The sequence below is a fragment of the Stenella coeruleoalba genome (assembly GCF_951394435.1).
Source record: "Stenella coeruleoalba genome assembly, chromosome: 18".
NCBI lineage: Eukaryota > Metazoa > Chordata > Mammalia > Artiodactyla > Delphinidae > Stenella > Stenella coeruleoalba.
The window spans coordinates 8,496,721-8,517,752 of NC_137164.1; the positions used below are offsets into that span (position 1 = coordinate 8,496,721).

Sequence of the window (21,032 nt, forward strand, 5' to 3'; positions counted from 1 at the left end):
CAGAGAAGAAAGAAGTCTTGTGGTTTCTTTATTCTCTCCTGCCTCAGTCCTGAATGGTAAAAATTAATGATGCCATGTTGAAGAGCAGGTTGAGGAGGAGTGTTGTCAAATGAGAACCAGGGCTGTGTGACTTGGTGTTGGCAATGAGCAGACAGAAAAGGGGTCTGGCTGGAGAAGAGCTTAGCTGAGGGTCTGAGGAATGTCGAGGCTTGGGAAGTATGATAGCATTTAGGGTCCCAGATGGGCTAAGGTCAGAGATGAGCTTCAGGGCATTGCTCCTTCCTTGTGTCCTACACTTGCCAAAAGATGACAGGGAGGAAAACAAGGATTACCTATGCTTGAAAAAGGGAGGCTGAAATGGAGGTGGAATCTGCCCTGTTGTCTGGCGTGCTTTTGTTTGAGACTTATTTGGTTTGGGAACTTTCGTAACCCATCTCATTAACATGCAAAACCCGGATTAAAATCTAACATGAAAAGAAGTCTGATTAGCAAATCAATGTTTGAAAATTCAATTTAGTAGTAACTAAAATAGAGAATTCTCTATAGAGAATTTAAGTAAAGCCAAATTAGGACACTTTAATTAAATATACAGTGTCATCTCAAATGGTATGGATGGAAGCAGTTTTGTTTTTATTCCTGCTAATAACCTTTGAAAAGTTATTCCTTATCAGAGGTAACAGAGGGCTGATGGTATTCCAAAGTGACAGTTGGTCTGAAAATAAAAAGGGATCTATGATATTTCATGAATAATAATGAATTCACAGACATGTGTGGTTCTAAGCTGGTATAATTTATTTTAGTATTACAAGGTCAAACATGCCAGAAGATGTACATAGAAGAGTGGCTGCTTCTTCCACTGTTGTTTTTCTGAACATAGAATGTTGTTCTTATTGCACAATAGCTCATTGCCAATGGCTCCAGCCACCGAATCCATTCGGAGCGAGGTCCCCACTGCAGTGTGCTCCATGCCGTGGAAGGCTTTGCTCTGGTTTTACTCTGCAGTTTCCAGGTGGCCACACGCAAACTGTCTGTTTTAATACTCAAGGAAATTCGAGCTTTATTCATCGCCCTGGGTCAGCCTGAGGTATGGATTATTTTTCTGAATTTTCCAATTCATATCTTTCAACAGTTTCAAAGTTTAGGTTAAAAACTGTAAAGAATGCATTACTATTTTATGTACTTTCATGTTCCATGATGTCAACAAATAATTTTTGATTCAGGGTGGGTTTTTTTTGTTTGGTTTTGTTTGGTTTTGTTTTTTGTGGTACGCGGGCCTCTCACTGTTGTGGCCTCTCCCGTTGCGGAGCACAGGCTCCGGACGCGCAGGCTCAGCAGCCATGGCTCACGAGCCCAGCTGCTCCGCGGCATGTGGGATCTTCCCGGACCGGGGCACGAACCCGTGTCCCCTGCATCGGCAGGCGGACCCCCAACCACTGCGCAACCAGGGAAGCCCAGGGTGGGTTTTTAATTATGAAATCGTACTCTGGACCTACAAGAGCTAAGTCATATATTCTGAGGGCACGAGAATAGACTATTCCTGATTCTCTAAGAGGTGGTGCTTTGTGAAGAAGTGAACCTTAGGCTTCATTTATAGATCACTTTCTTTCATAATGTTCAACGTACATAGAATTAAGAAGATATTTCATTTATATTAGAGAATGAACTTGAGAAAACCATGCATCCCATTTAAAAAGAGCAAGGTACCAAACAGTCTGGCTTACTGAAAATTGTTTAATCTCAATAGTGGTAGAAAAATGGCATCACAAGAAAATATGTCCACTTGAGATGGGAGAAGTAAGCTGTCTAATAACCATGACTGACTCCAGTTATTCTCCTGCACTCGGTCAAGGGCTGTACACCCTTGTTTAGATGTTAAGTTTCATTGCCTGTCGGCACAGGTGGCCAAACTCTCTCCACAAGTTGATGAAAGAAGGACCAGCTTTTTATGTGACATACTTCTTTAGAAAAATACTACTTTCTGTTTTCTTGTTTTAAGTCACTAATCTTGGTTTCATGATCCTTAAAACGATCAGTGTCTTCACAAAATATTTTCGAATGTATCCCAATCGTTTCTGTTCACATTTCTGCAGCAAGCTTTCTGATGTATTTTAGGACATCTCTGGGATCTGGTAAATGGATCTCTAGGACATGCTGCATTTTGATAAACCTCCATTAAGTCTCTAATTATGAAATAGCGATAATAATAATTACCATGTATATGTCAGGCAGTGAGCTGTGCTTTATACATATTATCTCACTGAACCCTCACAATAACTTAAGAATCGGTACTGTTATTTTCCCCATAGTGCAGATTCTGAGACTGAGGTTTAGGGGCCTTAAATGCCTTACCCAAAATCAACAACTAGGATGTGGTAGAGCTAGAATTGAAAACCAGATATACATGCCTCTTCAGCCCAGGTTCTTAACTGCTATTCCAGCCGACTGTGTTAAGAATATTTCTCATACGGTGCTTTCTTTGACCAGCCACAGCGTTTTTGTGTGTGTAATTTTTTTTATTGAGGTATAATTGACATACAACATTATTAGTTTCAAGTGTACAATATAATGATTCCATAGTTGTACATATTGTGAAATGTTCACCACGATAAGTAGTTAATATCCATCACCATTCACAGCTACAGGATTTTTTTTTCTTGTGATGAGATCTTTTAAGATCTACTCTCTTAGCAGCTTTCAAATATGCGATAGTCTTGTTCACTGTAGTCGCCATGCTGTGCATTACATCTGCATGACGTATTTATTTTATACCTGGAAGTTTATACCTTTTGATTCCTTTACCCATTTTGCCACCCCTCCCCCCCGCCTCTGGGAACCAACCAATCCGGTCTCTGTATCTACAAGCTTGGTTTTTTGTTGTTTGGTTTTTTTTCAGCCACAACCTTTTTGAAACCATTCTCATTCGTACATGAATAAGGACATTCCGAAGCTTTCCTATAAGGCTGCTAAGTAAATAATTTCATATTTCTGAGCCTTTCTATGATAAAGGATGGCAAACACACATGTTCATGTATATACGCACTATCATGTAGGAGAATTTCCTGTAAGATACTCTCTCCTGTGCTTTTTTCCAATTTGCTTCTTTTACCAAATAGCTGTGCACAACATAGATACTACAGAGAGTGTGTGGTCAGTCTCCTGTGCAGTTTCTTTGGGACTGAAATGCAATCACAGTCAACAATTTACCAGTTATTTTAGCAGATCAGTGACTTGAGTAAGTAGCATTTTCATGGCTTTTCCATTTTCTAAAATTAATGACAACGTGAACACTTTAGTGAATAATGTGTGATGCTGAGATTTAGATTCCAGTCTAAATAACTGTATGTGCATGAGTTTTTGAAATTCAGGTACGTGTCTTTTCAGTACAGTGTCAAACTAGAGCTCTAATTATCTTCCGCTGAAACTTGTCAGACTAAACTCAGAATCATAGGGAGTTTTACCCACTACCTTTCACCACCGTGGCACTCACTTTTCTGTGAGAAAACCCTTATCACTACCTTGCAAGCTGTTATGCTTCACATGCTGGACAAAGGCGGTGGAGAGGGTGGAAGGATTCGTTTTCCCATGGAGAGTAATCGTCTCCTTTATGTACAGGACGATGACAGGCCTATGATTGATGTCATGGACCAGCTAAGTTCTTCCATTCTCGAAAGTTTTATTCACGTAGCAGCTTCGGATTCAGTAAGTACACGTTTGATCCCGATGGTTGATAGTTCTTAAGTATAAGCTCTGGGCCTGGCTGGAAAAGAGACACAAAGAAAAATGATATGGAAGAATTCTGGGATTGTATGTCAGGTTAATAAACCAAAACAAAAGTCCTTAGGGAAACAAGACTAGCTTTTCAAATACTAGCTCAGGAGACCTTCAGATAAATTTAAATCAAAATTTGAGTCTGAGGAAGATAGATAAAGTTTTGCAAATTGCAATTTCAAGAATTGCTCAGGATTCTTTCAGAAAATTAATTTGCTTTATTTATTACACTTAATGCTATATAACCTATATTTATGTGTTGTTTTACAGTTTACAAGGTGCTTTCACATTTAGTATCTATTTTGACCCTCATAGGTATTGAAACTCAAAAACATTAAGGGGCAGGGCTGTAGTCACACAGAGTCTCAGGGCCTGGACTTGACCCTCTCTGGACTCTGAATCTCGTAGAGGTTTATCTGCTACACAAATACATTCTTTGTTTTGAAGAGCATATTGGCAGCTTTCAATTTCTGGTGAAGTAGAAGGAAAATTGAAACCGATTTTAATTACCTGATTTTTTTTTTTTAATTAGTAAAGCACAGTTATGGGACTTGGATTGATTTTAGCTAAGTAGCCGAAGAGAGGCAGGGCACATCTGCAGAATCCACATTGCCGATGCGCCTCGTATATTCTGATCAAATAACTATAAATGAATATAAACATATTTGACAAAGCTATAAATAAATATAAAACCTAAAGGCATGTGTGAGCTTTTTAATGACCTTTTCTAACCGAGAGTGAACACAGATCCCTATTTTTAGCAACCCTGTTCTTGCTTATGGTTGGAATATTAATGATAATTGCTAAAACTGTTAGCCAAGCAGTGCAGACCTTCACAGTGATAGTGCATACCTCTACCTCTTCTTTTAGAAATTCAGATTGTTTTGACACTGAATGGAAGAGTCAGGCGTAATTGTTTTATATACATATCTTGTTTCCCTGCAGATTATGTTCTGTTCCTGTGATTTTGTTCTGTGTTTATCAGAGTCTGAATCTTGAGCCTGGGTAACCAGATCAGCAGTACTGCACGTAGGAAGATGCACTGAAGGGGGAGAAGAGGCGTGGGGGGAAGTAGCGCCTGCTTTGTGCCAGGTTTTGACATCCCTTATCTCATGTCATCCACTTAAAGATTAAGTGCGATCAGCATTATAATTTCCAAGTCATATATTAAGCAGACAGAGACTCTGAGGTGTTCAGAAATGTTCCTATGTCAGGGGCTTTGGGCAGAGCCAGTGTCGGAGCCTTAAGTCTCTGGCTCTGCAGCTGAAGCTGCGCCTCTTCAGCCCATTAACCATGGAGGCCCCAGGTGCAGCACTCTGGCGCATGGGAACTCAGAGACCCAGCAGATAAAATGGGTCACTTTAAATGCCTGACAAACGTAACAGCGATTTTCTCTCCACGTACGACAGCTAGATTATTTGAAACTTGGTCTTCCCTCAGCTTTGATACTCTGGACTTAAAAGAGAATGAAATATAAGGCATTATGTGGTATCAATATATAAATATATGTCTCTATATAATATAGATTAAATATGGATATAGATATCTTTCCAAAGGTTTTAGAATGTATTATTTTGGCTTGATATCATAGGACAAGAATAAGTAGGTATCTTACCTCAAAAATCATTAGTAAAATACCCTTCCTAAAAGAGATTGCACTTAGCCATCTCCCTAAGCCAGGGAGAGAAGGTATTTCGGTCCAAGTAAAGGTAAACAAGATCATGGCTTTAAGAAAAAACACTAATTACAGGGATAATAACACACTTAGGAATCTCAGAGATTAATAACTTTTCAGAATTTTAAGTTGGCAAATCCATGGTCAAGTTCAAACTAGCTCATGTTGTATATTTGTTCGACAAGTATTTAGTGGGCAGCTCCTGGGTACTAGTGTGTGGGGCTGTGCGACATTGACCCCTGCCCTTAAACTCTGCACTTCCGCTGCCTGCGGTCTCCCATAGGAATGGCCGTGACCACAAACCCAGGTCCGGCGTGGGAGGTGTGGGTAGGGTGCTTCAGTTTCCGAGCTGGACCCATTGCAGAGGTGGATGGGAAAAGCGTCGTGGAGGAAGGGACATTGGGCTGAGGCAGGTCGAGGACGTGGAGCTTGCCGTTCAGCACCGATTCATCACCTGCTTCTTGCACCTGCAGGCGACCTTACCCCTGACCCACAGCGTGGACCTACAGTGGCTGGTGGAGTGGAACGCCGTCCTGGTCAACAGCCATTACGATGTGAAGAGCCCTTCCCACGTCTGGATTTTCGCTCAGTCTGTCAAAGACCCCTGGGTCCTCTGCCTCTTCAGCTTTCTCCGGCAGGAGAACTTGCCCAAGCACTGCCCCACTGCCCTCAGCTACGCCTGGCCCTACGCCTTCACGCGGCTGCAGTCCGTGATGCCTCTGGTGGACCCGAAGTAAGGGACCCCTACGCTTCCCTCTGTTTTGTTTGTTTCACCATTTGCCCTCTTACATTTTTGTTTTATATGTGAGATCGGGATATAATTCTCTAGTTTCTGACCATCTTACTACAGAAGTCTTCACATTGAGTAAATACAGGTTAAAAGTTCTTGTCTAGAGCTAATTTTTTTTCCTCCCTTAATAATCATTATGATTGTCTGAGTATAGAATCTCAGCGCCTTACCGGTGAAAAGTTCTATTCAGCTTTCCATCCAATAGAGACATTCCCTGTCCAGACAGACAGTCCTTGACAGACAATCGTTCAACTCAGTTGGAGCGCTTCCCAGGATCTTTATTTAATAAGTGATACCTAAAATCCGGAACTTAGTTTCACTCTTGTTTTTGACTTCGTATTTGTAGCAGCCCAATTAATGCCAAGAAAACCAGCACTGCCGGCAGCGGAGACAGCTATGTTACATTGTGGAGAAATTACCTTATTCTTTGTTTTGGAGTCGCAAAACCCAGTATTATGAGCCCGGGACACTTACGAGCTTCCACTCCAGAAATAATGGCGACTACCCCTGATGGTACCGTGAGCTACGATAACAAGGTGACATGACATGCTTCAGAAGAATTATTCTGTAAGGTTTTTTTTTAGCTTGTTTGTCTAGATTTCACAGTGTGAATTGCACTGTGCCTGCCATCTGGAATATATGGGATCAGATTTTCATCCTACACATTTCTAAATTCCATTGAGCGTTTGTGTGAATAATTTATTATTCCTCCCTGACAAGCGGGGAACTGAAAATAAAGGGAAGTTAAGAAACTTGCCTAAGGTCGTAGAGTGACTTATGTTTATTAGCGCCCTGAGGTTTGGTTCATGTCCTACAGACCACGTTTCTCTCACTCCTCACGAGTGTTCACCTTTAAACCGTGTCTTGATTAACTTATCTTGTTAAAGATGGTTTTGTGGATTTAAGTATTTAAAAAAAAAAAAAGACTCTTATAATACGAATGTTCTTTAGAATTTGTGTCCCAGGTAAAAAATGCATTCATTGTGCTGTTTTAAAATTTATGTGTTTTTTTTTTTTCCTGAAATGATGGCAGTGCCTTGGGATGTGGTTCAGTACTTTAAAACTGTTATAATGGAATCATCGTTTGATTAAAAGACGCATCAGTTATCATGTTACCTCTTTTTCACTTTTAACAACTTGTTTCAGGCCATAGGCACCCCATCGGTGGGAGTTCTGTTAAAGCAGTTGGTGCCTTTGATGAGACTAGAGGGCATTGAGATCACAGAGTCCTTAGTTTTAGGATTTGGAAGGACAAATTCCCTTGTTTTCAGGTACGGTAGTCTTAATGAGTTGTTCTAAACTCCTGTATACTGCTGCTCTCGTAGTTCCTGCTTCTAACTCAAGTTTGAGTTCGTGTTTGGCATGTGTCTGGAGGTCTGCAGGCTTTGCACAATTCCCTTTGTGTCCTCGTTGGTTGACATGCGCGTGACAAGCATTCCCTGCAACTGCCTCGAATTTAACTTTTAGACGTTGCAACTTTGATTTTACATCTCAGATTTTCTCTCACTTGCAAGCTTTGTTTTAGATAACCATAAATGAAGATAATTCCGTGTCAATCCCCAGCTAGCCAGACTGTTCAGAGGCTCTAACGTCAAAATAATGAGTGTCTGCTCATCAGCCACTTATACAACAGACTCTCAAAGGTTAAACATGGACAGAACACTTTCAGGGGTGTCTGTTATGTGTCACGCTTGCTGGTCTTTCTATAAGTTGCTGTATCTGCCTTAAGAGAACCATTATGTCTCACTTTCTGGATTCCTTACTCATTTCACACCTTTAATCAAATAACCATTCCATCTGAGGCAGTGTCAAAGCCTTTTCAAAGAGTCATCATAAAATTTTATTTCAGGCTGCCTCTGATGATTTTATCTAGCAACGAAAACCTATAAAGACAAAGAAAATCTTAGTTTTTCCTATACACAGAAAAGGGAAAGCTCCAAGCACCTGTGAGAAACCCTATCTGAAAAATAAAGATTAGTGAGACATTTTAGAAGCAACTAAAAAAGATCTGTTACAGTATAGAGTCAAATTTTATCCTTAAAAAAAGCAATTGTGAGTTCTGACTGCTTGAGTGCCAGTTAACCAGTGTTTTCACTGATTAATTAATTAAGACAAAGCATCATACAGAAATACTACAAGAAGATAAAAAAAATAATTCCTGGAATTACCTAATGTCTTTCCCAAAGAACCTAAGGCTCTTTTGCATATCTTACCTTCTGAGTACTCCTAGGAGCAAGTAAGGTTACACAACTTACTGGCCACATGGGTGTGGAAAACACTGTCCCTGGGACTCGGTTCCGTCACCTGTAAAATTGTCATAATAAAAATAAAGTGTATCTCTGTAATTTAAAAAAATGGTATAATTATAGACTCTATCTTATAGATGTATCAAGAGGATTAAATGTAAAAATGCACGTAAATATTTGATAAATGATTGCTATTAGATGAAGGAGACCATTAGCGTTATTTCCATTTTTTGAAGAAATTCTAGCATCTGTGTTGGAGAAGTCTGGAATGGAATACAGGATTTCTGTTCTTCAGTACAGAATGCCATAGAGTTTTTGCCTTCGTGTCCTTGGATTTCCCTGGAGGGTGATGTCTAATAGCACAAAATATTCTACCAGAAAATACAAGATTTTCAGACATGGAGCAGACTATAGACGAAATACCTAGCCACAGGCTAGATCTCCTAATTTTGTCTGTTTTGACAAAGCAATTCAGAAGTCAGTTCCTAAAGATGACAGCTGGTTAGATTACCAGCTATAAAGCTGAGAATTGGAGAAAATGGGGACAGATGAAGTATATACATGTAATATCAGGCGTATTAACCTGATAAACATTTTTTAGTTTTACTACACAAGAGAAAAGGTTTTGATGAGAACCTCACCATTAAAGTAGTTGCATTTATCATGTAGCTCAAATAAAGGAATTTATCTCTGAAATTCCAAAAAGACTTTATTTTAAAATCAACAGTCCTCTGAGCACAGATCCCAAAGGTAGTGCCATAGTTATTACACCTGTTTCTTTTGCCCTAATTAGACTGAAAATTTCTTCTGTTTAGGCAATCAATTTTATTTCTCTTCAGTGCCTCAGCCTGTGGCAAAGTGCTTTCAATTTAGTAAGCACTTCCAAACTATTGTTGGTTTTAGTTGCTCAGGTAGGGATTTTTGCTATAGACTCTCCAGAACATTAAATCAAAATCAAGTCAACAAATATGTATTGAGCGCAGATTATATACGTAGCACTGGAGTTAAGATAATACAAAGTAAAAGCCAACGGCAGTTTCCATTTCACCACATGATACAGAAATGGAAAGGCCAGAGGAGATTTTGATGTCAGAAGCGAAGTTTAAAAAGCAGATGATTTGGGATTGAATGGCTATATTTTGTAACAAATTTGGTGTCAACAATGATGAAGTCTAAATGCTCACCTTTTTCATTCATAGAGAATTGGTGGAAGAACTTCATCCATTAATGAAAGAGGCTCTGGAACGAAGACCAGAGGTAAGATTTTGAATTTATATAATTAATGCCTTGGCAGGAATAAAGACATAGAAAATGGATTTGAGGACATGGGGTGGGAGGGCGAAGCTGGGGCGAAGTGAGAGTAGCATCGACATATATACACTACCGAATGTAAAATAGCTAGCTAGTGGGAAGCGGCCGCATGGCACAGGGAGATCAGCTCGGTGCTTTGCGATGACCTAGAGGGGTGGGATAGGGAGGGTGGGAGGAGGCTCAAGAGGGAGGGGATATGGGGACATGTGTATGCATGTGGCTGATTCACTTTGTTGTACAACAGAAACTAACAGTGTTGTGAAGCAATAAAGATCTATTAAAATAAATAAAGATCTATTAAAAATAATAATTAATGCCTTGGTTTATTTGGACAGTAGTGTGAATTTAAACCATACCCAATAGTTTCCCCTAAAGAATACAAACATACCAACATGTTGTGTTTTTTTTCATTTTTGAGTGTTTTATTTATATCAAATTAGATAAAATGTGTGTATTTCTCAGACAGAAAAGACATGTTGAGGTAGAAATGTACCTTTCAACTATTCACCAACATGCTTTTAACAATGAATCTTACTATTTTAACTTTTGTTATTTTCATTAATTTTTGATATTTGAGTATTTAGTATAATCTGTTTCCGATTTTAAAAGATTTTAAGTCCTAAACTTACGAAAGAAGAGCAACCTAAATAGTCATATGTATGTTAAGATATTATATTCTTTTGTAAGAGGTTTGAGTTAAGATTGAATTGGGGGTTGTAGTTAGTTTGCTTTTTTTTATAAGGGGTTGAATAGCCAAGAACATTATTTGTTTCATCTGGTATATAAAGCACTTTCCTCAACATTATCTTCCCTGAAGTGAACTCTGAAAAGGATAAACTTAGAATGTAGCAGGATAAAAAATTAAATAAAATAGAATAAGACTAAAAAAGAGGCTTCCCATGTAGTAGATAAGATACAAGAAGTAGCAGAAGTTTGGCAATTTAAGTAAGAACAGTGTTACCTCTGTGACCAGAACTGGTGGGACTGTTAGCGTCCACTGTCCTTTGCCACTTCTTCCTGATGCTTTAGTTTTTCAGCAGCTGCTGGAGGCCTCTAGGAAATGAGACTTCTTGACTCTCAACATTTCCAACTTACAGATATTTATTGGCCCACTTGTGATCTGTTTCTCTCATAACCTGTGATAGCAAGCATTTTCTCTAAGGATTAGGAAGAAAGAAAAATACTTTTTGTCCTTTGTGTTTAGAAAATTGAAAATGACTAGATGACATCTTCCTTTATCGTGCCCATGTTTATAAGTGGTATTACCTCTTTCTGCACAGAACAAAAAACGCCGAGAACGGCGAGACTTGTTAAGGCTACAGCTACTTCGAATTTTTGAACTTCTGGCTGATGCTGGCGTAATAAGTGACAGGTAGGGTGGAAATTCTACTGAGTTGGTCTCTCCTCACCAAACTGATGTCTTTGCCTCTCTTTTTTTCGTTCTGTCTTTTTTTTTTTTTTTAATATATTACCTTTAACTTTTACTTAGAAAAGTCCAAAAAACCTTGTTTTTTTTCATATTCTGTTTACACTCCATATACGTCAAGGACAAATTGAGTGTGCGAGTTCTAACAGTGAATCTTATTTTCCATGAAGCATGATGCACTGCTTTGACATCAAGACTAATCATCTACAAGTTTAATTTCCTTTTATTCCAGCACCAACGGAGCCTTAGAACGGGATACTTTAGCCCTTGGAGCTTTGTTCTTAGAATACGTGGACCTGACCCGCATGCTCCTAGAAGCTGAAAATGATAAAGAAGTGGAAATTCTTAAAGATATCCGGGCACATTTTAGTGCCATGGTTGCCAACTTGATTCAGCGCGTTCCAGGTACAGTGATGCATCACTGCAAATTACCTTTTGTGCTTGAAATATCATTTGTGTTCCTCGTTACCGTGCTTTCCTCTTTAAACCTGCTGACCTGCTTGCAGGTCTGGGATGGGATCGTTTATTTGTTTGGAAATCCTTGGAACAGATCGTGGGCATGCAGCACAGAGCTGGAAGGGCAACAATAGAAATTAACTTTGGCTTTGTGCTCGTCATTATTTCTGTTCTTTGTTTTGGTTCCCACCTGAAAATGAACCTGTATGATTTCCATAGAAAGGAAGTAATCCAGAGGGAAAGTTCACAAAGGCTCTATTTTTTCATTCTCACGGTGCTAATCTGTGAACATATAATCTCAGCAATATTCCTGCTCTCAACTCTATCCAGTCAACACATTATATATAGAATTCTATATAGCTTAAGAAATTATATTATTGGGATTTTTTTCATAGAACAAATGGGTCTGAAACATTTTCATATAATAGAAGCACAGAGAATAAAAATAGCTGGTCAGTTTGGTATAAAAATTAATTGCTGGAATTAACATGTTTTGACATAATTACAAAAAGCTGCAGCTCATCTGTTTCTACTTTTTCATTATGATTTAACATTATGATGTTGTAAAACATTCTTACCAATCCTCCTCATTTTTGATGACCCTAAATTAAGATTTGCCTTCTTGGGCTTCCCCGGTGGCGCAGTGGTTGAGAGTCCGCCTGCCGACGCAGGGGACACGGGTTCGTGCCCCGGTCTGGGAAGATCCCACGTGCCGCGGAGCGGCTGGGCCCGTGAGCCATGGCCGCTGAGCCTGCGCGTCCGGAGCCTGTGCTCCGCAACGGGAGAGGCCACAGCAGTGAGAGGCCCGCGTATTGCAAAAAAAAAAAAAAGATTTGCCTTCTTCAGTTAAAGAATGTTTGTTTGAGGTAGACAGTCTATCCGTTGTGTTTCACAGTTCTTCCTAAAGACGCAGCAGCAGTCAAGAGAACGTTTTATGTGTAACCAGCAGCCGAGTGGAAGGTGTTGCAGTTTCTCTAGATAATGCTTAGAAAACAGGGTCTGTGAGTCCATCTTCTATCTCTGCTTTCTGCTCTGAGACAAGGTGCTGTTGACTGAAACATGAGGAGAGGAACGAAAATTAAGCTTGACTTTTTAAATACATATTTCATGATGTAAAGAAAACTTGAGTTAGAAAACGAAATTACTCCTTTCCCCAAAACTTAAGGATCATGCCTAATCGCAACGTAAACTGTATTCACTGTATTTTTCCGTCAGTAGACTCTTAGCTCTGTTTTCTCTCTAGTTCACCACCGAAGATTTCTCTTCCCCCAGCAAAGCCTGAGGCACCATCTTTTCATCTTATTCAGCCAGTGGGCAGGACCCTTCAGCATTATGTTCACTCCTCTGGATCGTTACAGTGATAGAAATCATCAGATTACAAGATACCAGTATTGTGCATTGAAGGTAGGTCACCTTTGCCTCATGAATGACTTTTGTCAGATTGATGGTCTCTTTCCTTAAACAACCATGCCTTAAATACGATTAAAATAAATAATATAATATGACATGATAAAATATAAGCACATATGCAAAAAAAACCAAATACATACACGTATATAAATACATAAGCTTACTCTATAAATTCTAAAATATCCATACATAAACAAAATAGATAGCTATGTATAAACATGTAAATATTCCGATTGTGTTCACAATTTCAAAATGCCAAACTTTTCCAAGATCCCACTTTTATCTAAGGTTTCTACTATATGAAAACCATAGTTTTTGCTCATTTACCCTTTAAGTAACTGCCTTGCCAGTTAATTTCCAGCTTAAAATATATATATTCCCTTTTTAGTCTCCTCCCTTCCTAAAGACTCCCAGAAATAAGTTTCTACACTACTAGGACTGTTCAACATTTTCAGAACCATTATTCCTTACAGCTTAATTTCCTTTAGAAAACTAACTGTATATTGTCTCAGTCATATACACCAGGAGTTGCTAACTGTCACGTTGACTTTTGACTCTATGGAGCTAATATAAGCCATGGCCCTGATAATCATTTGGACCTACGGATTACAAAGTGAATCAAGATCTTCCCTTCTCTTGCTTTCTCCCCACCTCAAAGGAACTAAAGTTCATATTCTTCATTTTCTTTATCTTTGATTAAGAATCACAATTATTTATTTCTACATAGTTTGCTTTAGTTTCATGGTTTAAAGGAAGATGTAATCTAGTAATTTATGGTTTCATAGTGTATCAGTCAAGTATTTGTCAAGTTTGTTGGTTCAGTATATTAGTTAAATATTTGTCATCAAAACAAAATTTGAAAAGCCACATTTATCATAAGCAGAATTCATTCACTTGAAGTCGCTGATGGTAAGTTTATTTTAAGTTCTGTGAAATGGTCATTTTGTTTTGAATATCTCAGCCTTTCATTATAAAGATTTATAAAATTACATGTCTACAAAGTTCAATTTATGGGTTTTAACTCTTATAAAAAGAGACAAAATTGGGAATCTGGTATTTTTTATTGAATCTACTAAGGAATACTTTAAAATCTTGTGGAACTAACTGCTTTAAAAGACCCTCATCGGGACTTCCCTGGTGGCGCAGTGGTTGAGAGTCCTTCTGCCAATGCAGGGGACAGGGGTTCAAGCCCTGGTCCGGGAAGATCCCACATGCTGCGGAGCAGCTGGGCCCCTGTGCCACAGCTGCTGAGCCTGTGCTCTAGAGCCTGCAAGCCACAACTACCGAGCCCACGTGCCACAACTGCTGAGGCCCACGTGCCTGGAGCTCATGTTCCTTAGCAGCAGAGGCCACTGCAGTGTGAGGCCAGTGCACCGCAGTGAAGGGTGGCCCCCGCTTGCCACGGCTAAAGAGGCCCTGCGCGCAGCAGCAACGACCCAACGCAGCCAAAAATAAAAATAAATAAATAAATAAATACATTTTTTTTTAAAAAAAGACCCTCATCATTTATAAATCTAGTAGTATGTGTTTTAAAGTCAGTTGTGTACCATTCAGTCATCCCAGGTTGTGTTCTGTTTTGTCATCAGGCAATGTCAGCAGTGTTGTGCTGTGGCCCAGTGTTTGACAATGTGGGCCTTTCCCCAGATGGCTACCTGTATAAGTGGCTTGACAACATTCTGGCTTGTCAAGATTTACGAGTAAGTACTAGCCAAAAATACATTGTTTTTAAATGTCTTGGTTACCCTGCCTCAGTTGGGTTACTGACCTGTCTAAGCATCGTTCACAGCACAGTCTCTTCACACATCAGCCACAGAACTGTAGGCTTATGTGTTGTTCACATTACACTATGATGCATCAGGATAAAAAACACAGTAACATTTACCAAAATTGACTATAGACTAGGCTATAAGGCAAGTCTCCACAAAGTTCAGATGATTGAAAGATACAGGCTCTGTTCTTTGATCACAATGGCATTAAACCAATAATCAGTAATAAAGAAGATAATTAAGAAATGCTCTTCCAGATAACCAATGAGTCAAAGAATAAATAAAAATACAAAGTGAAAAATATTTTTAAATGAAGAATAATGAAACCACTACACACTAAACTTGTGGGTTTTAAATAAAACCTTGCTTAGAATATGGCCTTAAATGCATATATTGGAAAGAAAAAAGGCTGATGACCTATGCATCCATTTCAAGAAGTTAGAAAAAGAATAGCGTATCAAACTCAAAGTACATTGAAGAAATAATAGAGATAAGAACAGAAACTAATTAAAGAGAAAAAATTACTGGAAATGATCATTTAAACCAAAAGTTGAATTTGTTAAAAGACTAATAAAATTAGTATATCCATGGCAAGTCTGATTAAGAGAGATAAGGTGTATATCACCAACCTCAGAAATGTAAGGGGACATCACTACAGATGCTACAGATATTAAAAATAAGTAGAACATATGAACATCTTTGTGCCAATAAAGTTCAAAATTTAGATAAAATAGACAAATTCCTAGAAAAACACAGCACAAGAAGAAAAGAAAATCAGAAGTCATACAAGTAAAAAAGAAAATTAATCTATAATTGAAGGTCTTCCCACAAAGAAAACTTTAGGACCAGATGGCTTTATGGATTAATTCAACATTTAAGGAACAGATTGCATTGATTTAATGCAAATCCTCAAAGAGAAAACAGATGAAGAGGAAACATATCTCGACATGTTTTATGAGACCCGCATACTAAAACCTGACAAGAATTTAACAAGAAAGACAGTTAAAAGGCAAATTCATTCATGAACATAGATACAGAAACTTTAAACAAAATATTAGAAAATTGAATTCAGTGATATATTAAAAAGATGATTCATCATGATCAAGTTGGGATTATTCAAGAACTACAAGATTGGTTTAATATTCAAATGTCGTTCAATTCATTTGTATATTATATTAAAGTCGCAAGAAGGAAATATCATCTGATCATTTCAGTAGATGCAGAAAAAGCATTAACAAAATTCTACATTCATTCATAAGAGAAACTAATGAAACTAAGAATAAAAAAGAACTTCCTTAGTTTGATAAAGGGTGTCTTTAAAAACAAAAAAAACCCAGTAGTAAACATCACACTAAATTGTGAATATTGAAAGTGTTCTCTGAGACTAGAATGACCAAGGAAGCCCATTTTCATTACTTCTATCAACATTATACTAAAGATCCTAGCCAGTGTTTTAGAAGAGAAAAAATAAGATATCATGAGTGAAAAAGAAGAAATAGTTTATACAGAAACAGACTCACAGACTTAGAGAACGAATTTATGGTTATGGGAGGTGGGAGGGATAGATTGGGAGTTTGGGATTGACATGTACATACTGCTATATTTAAAATAGATAACCAACAAGGACCTACGGTACAGCACAGGGCACTCTGCTCAATGCTCTGTAATAACCTACATGGGAAAAGAATTTGAAAAAGAATAGATACATGAATATGTATAACTGAATCACCTTGCTGTACACCTGAAACTAACACAACATTGTTAATCAACTATACTCCAATATAAAATAAAAATTGAAAACAAAATAGTTTGTAGATCTAAATGTGAAAGCTGAAAAACTGAAGTTTCTAGGAAATAAAACAGAAGGCTATTTTAATCCCTGGGGTTAGGGAAAGATTTATTAAATAGGATGCAAAAATTACTCACCATAAGGGGAGACTAATTAATAACTTCTGTTCGCCAAAAGACACAATTATGAGTGTAAACAGGCTAGCTGTAGAGTAAAAAAAGATATTTGCAACATAAAGCCAACAGACTTCTTATCTAGAATATATAAAGGACCTCTACAAATAAATAAGGTAAAGACATTCATAGAAAAATGAGCAAGAGACTTAAGCAATTTACAAAAGAGGTTATCCAGTATGTGCAATGTAAGACATGTATAGAAATATTCAAAGCAGTATTATGAAGTCAAAAGCTGGAAACAACCCAGATGTTCATCAGTAGTAGAATGAATAAATTGTGGAGCAATCATAAATTAGAATACTATACAACAATGAAAACGAATAAATGTTGATGACTTTTAAACATAAGTTGAGTGAAAGAAAGACACAAAATTATATACTCTATAATTCTATTTACACAGAGTTCACAACAGCTCAAACTAACCAGTGGTGGTAGAAATCCAGATAGTGGTTACTTTTGAGGAAGAGAGGCTAGTGATGAAGAGAATACACAGAGCAGGCTTCAGTGGTGCTGGTGATCTGGTTTCTTCTGGTATTCACACTAGTGTGTTTAGTTAACATAACTCACCATTTACTTGTGAATTATACTATCTACATTTTATAAAGTTTCTAAAGCACAATAAAAACTTGCTGACTTTCTTTCAAGTTGAACTAAGTTTTTAATGAGATGTTATTTTTAAGTCCTTTGCAATAGTATCACCAGCTTTTATCTGCTTCTAAGTACTTAAGCCCATGGGGAACTAGGTTGATATTTGACCATCCAATTAGAATATAGCTCCCCAACTATACTCCAATAAAAATTAATTTTAAAAAATGGTAATTTTGGTACACAATAAAGATTTTTAGTTTAAAAAAAAAGCAAAAGAAAGGAAAAGAATATAGCTCCCATCTGGGCCCATACCCTATAATATAAGAACAAACAAGGCATAATCTTTCCTTCTCCACCTTGTTGCTACTGGCAGGAGAATGGACAACTTCAGGAAGAGGCAGGAAAATGTTACTTTCTGAGGGGAATATAGCCTCCAGACACCAGGCTTGTCCTGGACAAATGGGACCATCCAGTATTTAACAGTAGCTTCAAGAATCATCAGTTAATGATCCTATTAATTCTATCTAGTATGATAATCTTTTCATATGAAAGTCTCCGATCAAAAAGAGCTTATTGATATTGTATTTCTTTTTAAAAGATTGCCAGCTAAGCTGTACACCATATATTTAGTAATTAAGCCTCATAAACATATTCCCTCTGATCTTTTTCCTTAAAAGACTTGGCATTCATGAAGGCTCTACTTTCATATATTTAAATTTTTTAAACCAAATACATGTATTTTTCAAAAATATTTTAAATACAAAAAAGAAACATTGCCAATGAAGTCTTTATCACCTTTTCAGAGTTAAAAATCGAGAATGAGTGGAGCCTATATGACAGACTTACACTGAGTCAAATTTAGTTTATACATTTCAGTTTTCAGTTGCAACATTGCATCCTCTTAAAGAGGAATTCCTGGAATAAAAGTAATCAAGATAAATGTTCAGTGTTCGCTTTCCTTTTACACAATTGATATTCGCTAAGCTTGATTTTGTGTCTTTCCCTTGAATAATCTTTCATTAAGCGTGAATGGTTGCTTTCCTCCATGTGTTCAGGTTCATCAACTTGGCTGTGAAGTTGTTGTCTTGCTATTGGAACTAAATCCTGACCAAATAAATCTTTTCAATTGGGCAATTGACCGATGCTACACTGGTTCCTACCAACTCGCATCCGGCTGCTTCAAAGCCATAGCAACTGTGTGTGGAAGCAGGTACGAATTCTTTAAGTGGAAGGTACTGGGCACCGGCAAGTGCAATTAAGGTTACTCTTCATCGTATGAATAATTGAGAGCTGACTGTTTTTGCAGATATTTGAACAGAGCAAATTCTAAGGAAATACAAAATGGCCTGTCTTTCCCCAGCAGATAGCCTATTCCCTCTAAGTTTACAGCTACGTTGTTTTCTCATTCTACTGGGAGAATGGTTTGTAGTTATAGACTGGAAATTTTTTTTAATTGCCTGGAAATTTATAATGAAGTATTAGAGCAGGATTTGAAAATGGTAAAGATACCTTAAAGGAATTTCTAGAAATGTTTGTGAAAGGTATGAACTGTAAGCACTTCAGCCATTTTGAGACCAAACTAAACTCGGGAAGCAACCTAAAAATGTTAAATTTCTCTTGCCCAAACCTTGAGAAAAGAAAAAAAGAAAGGAAAATGTGTCTCCTGGGATTCCATGGATTGTACTTTTAAAACCAGTGCCCTAGCTATGTAAATTAGTCACTCAGTGGAGTATTTCAGTTCTATGATTTATTGAAAGAAGTTGTTTCATAACTAAGACGAAAGGGTTAATGAAGCCTCCCCATATTGCAAAAGCTACTCCCAAGGAAGAGCTTATCATGTGTTAGAAATCCAGAGAAGGCAGCTCAAGTTTATTTTATTTTATTTTTTTAACATCTTCATTGGAGTATAATTGCTGTACAATGGTGTGTTAGTTTCTGCTTTATAACAAAGTGAATCAGCTGTACATAAACATATATCCCCATATCTCCTCTCTCTTGTGTCTCCCTCTCACCCTCCCTATCCCACCCCTCTAGGTGGTCACAAAGCACCGAGCTGATCTCCCTGTGCTATGCGGCTGCTTCCCACTAGCTATCTATTTTACGTTTGGTAGTGTATATATGTCCATGCCACTCTCTCACTTCGTCCCAGCTTACCCTTCCCACTCCCCGTGTCCTCAAGTCCATTCTCTACATCTGTGTCTTTATTCCTGTCTTGCCCCTAGGTTCTTCAGAACCTTTTTTTTTTTTTTTAGATTCCATATATATGTGTTAGCATACGGTATTTGTTTTTCTCTTTTTGACTTACTTCACTCTGTATGATAGACTCTACGTCCATCCACCTCACTACAAATAACTCAATTTCGTTTCTTTTTATGGCCGAGTAATATTCCATTGTATATATGTGCAACATCTTCTTTATCCATTCATCTGTCGATGGACACTTAGGTTGCTTCCATGTCCTGCTATTGTAAGTAGAGCTGCAATGAACATTGTGGTACATGACTCTTTTTGAATTATGGTTTTCTCTGGATATATGCCCAGTAGTGGGATTGCTGGGTCGTATGGTAGTTCTGTTTTCAGATTTTTAAGGAACCTTCATACTGTTCTCCACAGTGGCTGTATCAATTTACATTCCCACCAACAGTGCTAGAGGGTTCCCTTTTCTCCACACCCTCTCCAGCATTTATTGTTTGTAGATTTTTTGATGATGGCCATTCTGACTGGTGTGAGGTGATACCTCATTGTGGTTTTGATTTGCATTTCTCTAAGGATTAGTGATGTTGAGCATCCTTTCATGTGTTTGTTGGCAATCTGTATGTCTTCTTTGGAGAAATGTCTATTTAGGTCTTCTGCCCATTTTTGGACTGGGTTGTTTTTTTATACTGAGCTGCATGAGCTGCTTGTAAATTCTGGAGATTAATCCTTTGTCAGTTGCTTCGTTTGCAAATATTTTCTCCCATTCTGAGGGTTGTCTTTTCGTCTTGTTTATGGTTTCCTTTGCTGTGCAAAAGCTTTTAAGTTTCATTAGGTCCCATTTGTTTATTTTTGTTTTTATTTCCATTTCTCTAGGAGGTGGGTCAAAAAGGACCTTGCTGTGATTTATGTCATCAAGTTTATTTTTGAAAGGACTGATATAGGCTGTTGATTGTCCCTTTTAATTAAATATTGCATTTTAAATAGCTATCTTGAGCTACAGGGTGACGGGAATAAATGTAAATTAGTTGTAAATTCCAACCTGTTATGGTTCTAAATGAATAAGAACAGTATTTTAGAAGACATCTACTTTCAATCAACCTAAAATGAACATGCTTTTTAAAGAGGCAAGTTTCTCTTTAATATTTTTCTTTCTTTTATAAAGATAGTAGATGACATTTCATGTCTAAAGCTTTCGTTTTCCATAATCTTAGTAGTTAAATTTTTATTATATATATATGTTAACTTCCATAAAAGTCATATCAGATGAACGTAATCTAAACTGTCTGATTTTCCATTGGTTTATTTCTTGATGTTAGCAATACTAAGTAATTTATTTATCCTATTGGATATTACCAAAATAACATTTTTTATAAGAGTCTCTTTCTCTGGAGTGTTGTTTTATTTTCGGGTATTTCAGCATTCTAGAAATAAATTT

The 21,032-nt window shown here is 37.6% G+C and overlaps 1 protein-coding gene across 7 annotated transcripts in view; it reads left to right on the plus strand.

Annotated features, from left to right (window-relative positions):
• Positions 1-21,032, plus strand: part of FRY (FRY microtubule binding protein) — a 425,215-nt gene that overhangs the window by 314,140 nt on the left and 90,043 nt on the right. For all 7 annotated transcript variants that reach the window (XM_079902875.1, XM_079902874.1, XM_079902876.1 and 4 more), the window contains 11 exons: positions 902-1,084; positions 3,613-3,699; positions 5,917-6,176; positions 6,580-6,769; positions 7,380-7,504; positions 9,679-9,736; positions 11,071-11,162; positions 11,449-11,621; positions 12,916-13,076; positions 14,669-14,779; positions 18,457-18,611. In XM_079902875.1, coding sequence (XP_079759001.1) covers positions 902-1,084; positions 3,613-3,699; positions 5,917-6,176; positions 6,580-6,769; positions 7,380-7,504; positions 9,679-9,736; positions 11,071-11,162; positions 11,449-11,621; positions 12,916-13,076; positions 14,669-14,779; positions 18,457-18,611 — 1,595 coding nt within the window. The remainder of the gene's footprint in view (positions 1-901; positions 1,085-3,612; positions 3,700-5,916; positions 6,177-6,579; positions 6,770-7,379; positions 7,505-9,678; positions 9,737-11,070; positions 11,163-11,448; positions 11,622-12,915; positions 13,077-14,668; positions 14,780-18,456; positions 18,612-21,032) is intronic.